The sequence below is a fragment of the Engraulis encrasicolus genome, chromosome 22 (assembly GCF_034702125.1).
Source record: "Engraulis encrasicolus isolate BLACKSEA-1 chromosome 22, IST_EnEncr_1.0, whole genome shotgun sequence".
Lineage (NCBI taxonomy): Eukaryota > Metazoa > Chordata > Actinopteri > Clupeiformes > Engraulidae > Engraulis > Engraulis encrasicolus.
The window spans coordinates 10,280,740-10,290,739 of record NC_085878.1 but is presented as its reverse complement, the minus strand read 5'-3'; the positions used below and the strand labels follow the sequence as shown (position 1 = coordinate 10,290,739).

Sequence of the window (10,000 nt, the reverse complement as noted above, 5' to 3'; positions counted from 1 at the left end):
TTCTCTTCTCTTCTCTTCTCTTCTCTTCTCTTCTCTTCTCTTCTCTTCTCTTCTCTTCTCTTCTCTTCTCTTCTCTTCTCTTCTCTTCTCTTCTCTTCTCTTCTCTTCTCTTCTCTTCTCTTCTCTTCTCTTCTCTTCTCTTCTCGCCATCTTTCTGTACTTTTTTCAATTAATAACTTTCCTCATGTTGCACAGTGTGGTTTGCATGAATTTGTGTGTGTGTGTGTGTGTGTGTGTGTGTGTGTGTGTGTGTGTGTGTGTGTGTGTGTGTGTGTGTGTGTGTGTGTGTGTGTGTGTGTGTGTGTGTGTGTGTGTGTGTGTGTGTGTGTGTGTGTGTGTGTGTGTGTGCGCATGTGTTGCTCTGTAGCAGGGCCCACTTCTTACTCGTGCCCCCAGAGGTATAGCCTCCCTTCGCCTCCCTCTCTTGTCTTGCCATTGTCTCTGTGGGAGCGTCGGCATCACCCAACACATGTAACCTTCAGATACAGTAGTGTGTGTGTGTGTGTGTGTGTGTGTGTGTGTGTGTGTGTGTGTGTGTGTGTGTGTGTGTGTGTGTGTGTGTGTGTGTGTGTGTGTGTGTGTGTGTGTGTGTGTGTGTGTGTGTGTGTGCGCGTGCGCACGCACAGTTGGGGGTCCTGTATTACACTGTATTAAATAGGTGAGTTTTGTTATTGTGGGTTTTATGTAGTGAATGTACATTATTGAATACCTGATACCTGATCATTACCTGGTGATGTGTGTGTGTGTGTGTGCTTGTGATGGTGAGCCTCCGGCATTATTAAGTGCGTGTGTGTGCGCGTGTGTGCGCGTGCGTCCGTGTTAATGTGTGTGTGTGTTTGTGTGTGTGTGTGTGCGTTCGTGTTAATGTGCATGCGCGTGTGTGCAAGAGAGTTGCAGCGTGCGTAGAGCGCATGTAGTAGTTGATAGAGATGACGTAAAGGCTGCTGACCCCTGCCCTTTGCCCTCTGACTCACCTGACCCTGCTGTCTCTGTTCTCTCTCTCTCCCTCCTCAGATGATCCTGTGGGACTGGGATCTGAAGCAATGGTACAAGCCACAGTATCAGGTAGGGTAGCCCACTGCTCCTTGTCCATGGCACAAAGAAATGGATGAAACTTACAGTAGCCTACACTTCATTTTACAATGTATTTTAGTACATTCTGTTCTTACACTGTTCACATCTAGTCCTCACCAAAACGGGAAGGTACAATCACTAAAATGTAACAACAAAATAAATTGCAATTTAAACACACAAAACAATATGCATACTGTAAATTACAGCTAAGTCTGATAGACAAAGACTAATATCACATAGTGCAAAATTGAATCATTTCTTATTTCTCCCATATACAGTATGAGTGAGGTATAAATATTCCATCCGTAATGCTTATAGTATATTGCAACATGTAAACATTGTATGTTAAAGCGTACCCCCGGGACATTTGAAGCGAAGCCCCATTGCTAGAGGTAGTCGAATAATGATAGTAGCCAAAAATTGGTACAAATCGGCACTCCCTGTACACTGTTTGCGCTGCCTGTCATGCTAGCCAAATATATGGTGTTGTGGGGACAATTTCTAGCCTTAACATCAAACCAATGGCACGGGAACATTACAAAACAACTTTATAAGCAGCCATTAACTATATGTGTGCTTACTCATAAAGTGATCCAAAGGCTACACTATTTTATATAAGTTTCATGCATTTCTTTCTCATATGGGCTATATCCCAGCACTCTGTAATTTCTGTGCAACACATTCTTCTCAGTGTGTAACTGAACTCTTATTTGAACTTTTATTTTGTGATTGTGGCCCTTCTTGTCTATTTGTCATTCTTTCTCTCTCTCCCCCCCCCTCTCTCTCTCTCTCTCTCTCTCTCTCTCTCTCTCTCTCTCTCCCCCCCCCCCCCCCTCTCTCTCTCCCCCCCCCTCTCTCTCTCTCTCTCTCTCTCTCTGTAGTTTAGACCTATTTGTTTTACAGGAAGTGTGTGTGTGTGTGTGTGTGTGTGTGTGTGTGTGTGTGTGTGTGTGTGTGTGTGTGTGTGTGTGTGTGTGTGTGTGTGTGTGTGTGTGTGTGCGCGTGCGTGCGTGCGTGCGTGTGTGTGTTGAGGGTGTAAATCAAAGCCTTCATAGTGATTCGATTCGATACTGATTTCTTCGGCCAACAATTTGATTATTTTCAATACTTCAGAATGCTCCACGATTCGATTCAAATCAATGGTTCATATTTTTTTTATCTTACAGGGTAGGCTTAGGCGTAGACATGTTGCTCTAAATTAACAAAAGCTGCATGCATTTTATTTGAGGAATATCTTTGCAGTCAATATTATTACGGCATAAGCCAAAAAAAAAATGCCTCACGAAAAATACACAATCAATCGATTCTCATGTGGACGAATCGATTAATTGAATCGCCGGCTGTAAGATTGATGTATCAATTCAAATCGATTATTATTTACACCCCGTGTGTGTGTGTGTGTGTGTGTACGTGTGTGTGCAGTCTGTCACAGGTGGAATAGCACACTCTGTTCTACTGAGGCACACACAGATACACACACACACACAATCGCACGCACGTGTGCATACTGTTCTATACATTTTGTAAGTTTCTTTCAACTTGTGAGTTTCTTTGAACTCCTCTCAGTAAAACTATGTCCTGCTAACTCTTGTTGGCGCATACACACACGCACACACTCTCGCGCGCTCCAGCTACAAGTGACGTGAACGCCACAGTGGTGTGCCAGCGCCAGTTAGGCCACCCATCTGCGGGACGCTGATAAATCTGCACAGGCGTGTGTGTGTGTGTGTCTGTGTGATTGTGTGCGTGTGTGTGTCTGTGTGTGTCGGTGTGTGTGTGCGTGCTGTACCATATGTGTGTGTGGGTGTGCACGTCTGTTCCTGCCTTTGTAGAGTGTGTGTGTGTGTGTGTGTGTGTGTGTGTGTGTGTGTGTGTGTGTGTGTGTGTGTGTGTGTGTGTGTGTGTGTGTGTGTGTGTGTGTGTGTGTGTGTGTGTGTGTGTGTGTGTGTGTGTGGAAGTGCCACTGTCAGCAGGCATTACATAAGAGGCTGCCAAACGGGCCGCTTGACTGGGCATGCTGACGTCACAGCAGAGGGGGGGGGGGAGTGCTCGCCAGGGCACTTTTTTTCATTCTTTCTTCTCCCCTCCTTCCCTCCCTCCTTCCCCCTTTTCTTCCCTCCTTTTCTCCTCTGTTCCCCCTCTTTTTTTCCCTCTTCCCTCGCTCAGGACAGAGCCATAGCGCCACTCTACTTTATTACTTGCCTGAGCAAGCTCCCCCAAAAAAGGCTCTGGCTCGCTTAAATGATATGCAATCGATACAATGAGCTCAGCATGTGCGTACTAACGTACGTACTAACGCGGAAAATGGATTAGGCACGGCCCACCTGCATCCATCCCCGACTCCCTTAGCTTCCTTAATAATGCAATTAAGTGCCATTTATCAAGTGGGGTGCGTCCTTTTCTTTAAGTTAAAGTCTTAACAGAGATTTTTCATATGACAGGTTTTTTTTTTTGCTATGAGCTGGGAGGCTTGCTTGCTGCAAAATTGTCAAGCCCCGTCACTCGGGCAGCAGTTTGTGTTCCATCACCCCATAAAGTTTGTTTATTGTTAGCCGCATGCTAGAGGCATGGTGTTGTGAGAAGGAACTGAAGAGAGAGAGAGAAAAAAAAACTTAAGGGATTTGACCAGTTCTGCAAATGTACCACAAGAGGGCGATAGAAGTCACTCAGCCATTCTGTCCAGTAGATGGGATTTATGGGTCTTTGGGACCGCATCCGGATCATAGTGGCTCATTCCTTTCAAAGAACCGTTCAAAAACTGGCTTTGCCAGGTTTTAAAAAAATGTTATTCAGTGTTAAGAAGGTAATATAACATTTAAGAACCCACATCTGGCTCATTTTCTCCAAACAACAATTGACTGTCTCAGAGAGTGGCAGAGTGGAGGAGAACAGAGAGACTTGTGTTTTCCTCAATTTAAAGAATTCACAAATAACCAAAAAACAAACAAAAATCTAACCAAAAAAAAGATGGAAAACAGTGCCTACCAGGTTGTGATTCTATTCAAATCATTCATGTTTAGGAGCAGTTCAAAAGAATCGGTTCATTCATAACCACCACAACACATCCAGGAACATCCTGCTGTACTGTGCGTCCACGGTAACACAGAACGGGATTTGGAATAAATAAATGAAATCCTGTAAAAATTGCCTGCTCAGTAAGAAGATTATATTTTATTTTCAGTGGTTGTTTTTTATTTGAATGTTCCACATCTGGACTCTGATCATGTAGCAAATGTTGTGGCATCTGCACAGGGCTGGACTGGCCATCTGGCATAGCGGGCATTTATCGGTGTGCCCTGCACCTTCGTGAGCCGCTATGTTCAGTTTTTTTTGTCAATTTCTGAAAATAGGGGCCCACGATGGTACGGGGCCCACCGGTGAGTCAGTTCTGCGGCGCTAATTATGAGGGGCCCTTTTAAGCCAAAAGTGCCCTGGCCCTATTGCACCCCAGATCAGCCCTGCACCTGCATGCTGCTACTACCTACATCTGCGCCAGAGAGAGTAGAGAGAGAGAGGTTCCATTGGCCCATTGTTTCCGGGTTCTATTATTGGGGGGGAAATCCCCCTTTAGGCAGACCTAGGCAGACCTGAGGACTGTTCTATTCAATGCTAGGAGCATTATGACACCCCCCTTTAGGCAGACCGGAACCTGGTCATGTTAGGTGCCCATAGAAACCTATTATGTTGGCATATCTCTATACTTAAAGAATCTCTGTCTGCGCTGTGGCATCATTGGCACAGGACACAACAATCTGCTGGAAAATCTCAGCATGGATTAGTTTGCCATTGCCTGTATAGTAAACTTTGAAAGGACGTAGTTTTCTGTGTTCTCTTTCGTCACTGCTTATCATTTGGTTTCCCAGTAGTTTCCAAGAGGTTTTCTGACTGACATTGCGCTGAAAACAGCAAAATTGAACTTCAATCTTTGTGTCACTCGTTTATGTGTCCTGAAACATGCAAACACCCCAATGTAGGAAATCTTGATTCATAGATTGAAAATAACAAACTAGGTTGGTTGATTGATTGATTGACTGAGTTGATCTGTGCCACTCTGTGTCCTTCATTGGTTTGCTTGAGTAAGTGAGTGAGTGAGTGGATGTTGAGACTGTTCTGTATGTCATCCCAGTGTGTGTCGTGTAGAGGATGGTGGTTGGATGTTAACCTCACCTGTGTGTGTGTGGGCGTGTGTGCGTGTGCGTGTGTGTGCGTGTGCGTGTGTGTGTGTGTGCGTGTGCGTCTATCCGTGCGTGTGTGTGCTTGTGTGGGTGCGTGTGTGCATGCGTGTGCGTCTGTGCGTGCGTGTGTGTGTGTGTGTGGGCGTGTGTGCGTGTGCGTGTGTGTGCGTGTGCGTGTGTGTGTGTGTGCGCATAGATTTGTGGTGTGAATGTACTTCAAAATGCATGCATGTTGCGGGCAGTGTGTGGGAGTGATGTGGACCTGTTGGTCATCAACGGGGAGCTTGAATGTTAAACTCTCCTGTGTGTGTGTGTGTGTGTGCGCCCGTGTGCGCGTGTGCGCGTGTGTATCCCTCTAGGGGGCGGTGAGCGGGAGCGGCGTGGACCTCTCGGTCATCAACGAGGCGCGCAACGTGGTGGCCGAGCTGCTGACGGACTCGTCGCTGTCCCCGCACGTCAGCTCGTCCCTGCGCAGCGTCAGCAGCCTCATGGGCACCTTCTCAGGCTCCTGCCGGCCCCGCGTCAACCCCTTCACGCCCTTCCCCGGCTTCTACTCCTGCTCCGAGATAGAGGACCCCGGGGAGCGCGGCGAGAGGAAGCCCCCCAAGGTAAGGAATCTTTGGCAGACCTTATCAACAGCCACAACTGGAGCTAAGTCTGACCATACATTTAAGAAACTTAATTTCCTCCATGATCAACATTCCCCAGTGAACAGTTGATTTTTTTTAGCCCCTCAAGGTAAGGTCGGCTCTGAGCAGCACCACGGTTGCCAGATTGAGCAGTTTTTCCCCTCCAATTCGGCCATTTAGGATTACCGTCTGCGGGTAAAAAGGGCACATTGGGGGGGTTTTCTGCAATGGAATTTAGTTCAAATTGGGCGGGATTTTGTGCTTCCCAGCAGGTTTTGAGTCCTATGTTAGTAACAATAGCGATTTGATAACAATTTCAGCCCTATGTTGGTAACAATAAATAATAACAGTAGCACGAAGAGGCTGTTAGCACAGTCATTGGTTTTGGCGCACTGTTTCGAGGTAGTGACACGAGCCCACGTTCAGACAGTCAGTCGCCAGTAGTTTTGTCAGTAACTTTGTCAGTTGTTTCATCAGTCCCAGCTGAACGCTAGCCTGGTCCTGACCATCCCATAATACTATCATTTCATTTCGTATTTATGGTCTGGCATTTGTTTGCTCTGAAGCGATTGTAGGAAGCAGGAAGTTTGCACTCAGTTATGGTTTGAAATTATTGGACACCTCTCACCCAATCGCTGGCAGTTACTCAACAACAACATAGCGCAGACCAATGGCTCTGGCTCAGATGTGTACGTCGTTGTCACGAGCATCCTCCCCCTTTCGCCCCCACGTGGGGGGCGTATTCGATTATTGGCTGTTTTCTGGGGGGGGGCGTTGCGATCAAAATTCTACTGCTCCAGGCACTACACAGAGAAGCACGGCCAGACTACAGTAGTGGAGCCAATCCTTTGGCGGAAGTATGTAGGATGGCTCGCGAGGCTAGCTGAAGGCAGCATGAATATAACAATGGCAATGTTCCTCGACACCATCCCACGCCTGCCTGAGACGGGAAAGCAGTTCGAGAGCGAGAATTGTCCGCATCCTTGTAAAACCGTCATAAGGCATTGGACTGAAGTGTGTGTGTGTGTGTGTGATGGGCTATGTCTTTATTGTATCATATTATTATTTCATTACATTAAGCAGACTCTTTTATCCTGTGTGACCAACAGAAGAGGACATAAACATCAATATACAAATTGCGGGGCTACGGGGTAGGGTGACATACAAGAATACATACATTGCATTACACTTTCTCTGTAGTTGATACTTTTATCCAAAGTCAAGTAGGTTTTATTGTCAATTTCTTTACATGCACTGGTCATACAAAGAATTTGAAATTACATTTCTTGCTTTTCCATACAGACATAGACTAATCTAGGTAAGGACATAGACAGTATAGACATAGACAGTACTTATACAAGACTGGACAACAGAAGACTTGTAGAGGACATACATTAAGAGGTATTGTTGTGCTTTTGTGCTTTTCCTAAAAAAATCCTTTATAGCGTTCTGACATGGTAATAGTAGCATTTTGAAGAAAAATAAATATTAAAAAAGGTCTGTCAAGTACACCGGCAGCAGTGTGTGTGTGTGTGTGTGTGTGTGTGTGTGTGTGTGTGTGTGTGTGTGTGTGTGTGTGTGTGTGTGTGTGTGTGTGTGTGTGTGTGTGTGTGTGTGTGTGTGTGTGTGTGTGTGTGTGTGTGTGTATGTGTTTAGTGCAGGTAGAAGGTGCGGTGTGCGTCTGTGTGTGTGTTCGTGTGTCTGTGTGTGTGTGTGTGTGTGTGTCAGTGTGTGTCAGTGTGTGTATGTTTGGGTTTAGTGCAGTAGTAACTTACAGTACACATATTTAGGGACAGGGTATAGGTTATAGTCCCTGAAGCAATGTAGAAGAGGGTGCTCTTCTCAAGGGCACTGGTATGAGACTCAAACCTGCAAGCTGAGAGGCCGACTCCATGACCCCTAGGCCACAGCTGCCCATGTGCATCCCACCATACTAGTCTGCTGCTAGTCAACCACAACTTCTCTACTACTTGTCATCTCATCTTTAGAGCCTGAGAAATAGGAACGCCCTACCCACATACTACCCATCATACTACAATACTACACTACTACTACTAGCCTCAGGCCTAGTCCGCACGGCAACGTTTTCGAGTAAATCTGATTATACATTTTGAATTGTTTGGGACTCATGTCCACATGGCACCAGCGTTTTGGGTACCCCAAAACGATATTTTTTGAGCGTGTGTTCCATAGGTGATAAAACACCTGGCAACGTTGCTGTTCCCATCATTCTAGACAGGTTTCATTTTGCATTTCAGAGTTAAGTCCAGTTGTAGTGCTTCCCTGGAACTACTAGTTCTTTGTGAAGATGTTGCTCTTTGGTGACCGGCTTAGTTCCTTTTAAAACTTGTAGAATACCAAGGCACTCGTCTTCTTTGTAGTTAAAATGTATCTCCTTCTTTCTTCCCTGTTTCCTTTCTTCTTGCATTTGTTAGTTTTGTAAAGCACATTGAGTTGCACCTGTGTATGACATGCGCTATACAAATAAACTTGCCTTGCCTTGCCTTGCCTTAAAATGCCTTTATTTTAATGGGCATAACATGATTAAAACACTTCGACACGTTTTCTACAAGTTTCAATTTTGCATAATTGAAGCAAAATCTGATGGTTTTATAGGCTACCGCATTGCAATGCATTAGTTGAGGCTAAAAAGGTGTGCCCTTTCCCTGTGCTGTGTTGTTTAGGGCCTGAGCAGCAGGAACAGCCTGCCCACCCCTCAGCTGAGACGCAGCTCTACCTCCTCCACCCTCCCTCCCCAGCTGGAGTCGCCCGCCGCGCGCTGGGAGCGCAGCAGCGGCAAGAGAAGCCTCCAGGACTACACCAGCGGCGGGTGAGGAGGAGACGTGCGCACGCACGCACGCACGCACACACACACACACACACACACACACACACACACACACACACACACACACACACACACACACACACACACACACACACACACACACACACACACAGAACACAAGAACATTTGCATGCAACTTATATGTATGCAATATGCATGCATTTTGAAGTACATTCACACCACAAATCTGTGCACACACACACACGTGCACACACACGCGCACGCGCACACACACCTCAGCCTCTCCACTCACTGGGTCCTGCATTGTAAGCACCTTGTTCTATACAAAGGTCTACTACATTTTACAAGCCACCTGGCTTGACACTTGTGGACATGAACCTGTTACACTTGTAGTTTGCCTCCAAGTCCACCAGGTGGCACTGTTGAACAGAAGAGACCAGAAGTCCAAAAATATACTTGTGCATTCTGATCAAGCTTTTCCTGGCATTGTGCAGTTTCAGATGACTCATGTCATCACGCAGTACGCAGCAGTGGGCTGACGCTTCTGTCCCGCATCGATTGCCTAGAATGAGTGACGAGCATCGTAGCTGGCACACACACTTCCCTACCATAACACCCCACGTGCAACTCGCTATTCCGCTCCCTGTCGATACAGGAATAATGTTTAAAGTGAGTCAACATGAGGGAAATAACTGGTGCCCTCATTAAAAAAGTCTCGCTGAAATGGCTAAGTCATCATACGGCTCAGGTTCGATTCTGGACCGAGGTTGTTTCCCGATCCCTTCTCTCTCTCCCTCTACCTCCCTGTCTCCGCTCAAACTGACCTATCCAATAGAAGCCAGAAAAGCCCAAACATATATACAAGTACAGTCCCAGGAAAAAGTTTGTACACCCTTTGAAATTTCTTACATTTCTGTCAAAATTGGTCATAAAACATGGTCTGATCTTCCCGGAAATCTCAAGAAGGAACAATCAGAATCTGCTTTAATTAATTGCACCCAAACATTTACATGTTATCATATTTTTATTGGTCATAAGGCCATAACATTCACAGGAGAGCAGGGCATAAGTAAGTACACCCTTGCATTAAGTAGGTTTTAACCCTCAGTTAGTGGCAATATCATCAACCAGACTTGTCCTGTAGTTGCAGATCAGATTTAAAAAACAATCTGTTTGTATCTTGTCTCCCTCTTCTTTAGAGAACTGCCTCTCGTCAGCAAGGTTTGTGGGATGTCTGGAGTGCATAGCTTTCTTGACTTCATGCCATATGATCTCAATTGTTTTTTTTCAGGGCTTTGACTGGGCTATTCCAG

The 10,000-nt window shown here is 45.9% G+C and overlaps 1 protein-coding gene across 2 annotated transcripts in view; it reads left to right on the top strand.

Annotated features, from left to right (window-relative positions):
* Nucleotides 1–10,000, top strand: part of pde3b (phosphodiesterase 3B) — an 82,989-nt gene that overhangs the window by 49,157 nt on the left and 23,832 nt on the right. For both annotated transcript variants that reach the window (XM_063188895.1, XM_063188894.1), the window contains exons 2-4: nt 1,015–1,065; nt 5,609–5,857; nt 8,563–8,708. In XM_063188895.1, the coding sequence (XP_063044965.1) occupies nt 1,015–1,065; nt 5,609–5,857; nt 8,563–8,708 (446 nt within the window). The remainder of the gene's footprint in view (nt 1–1,014; nt 1,066–5,608; nt 5,858–8,562; nt 8,709–10,000) is intronic.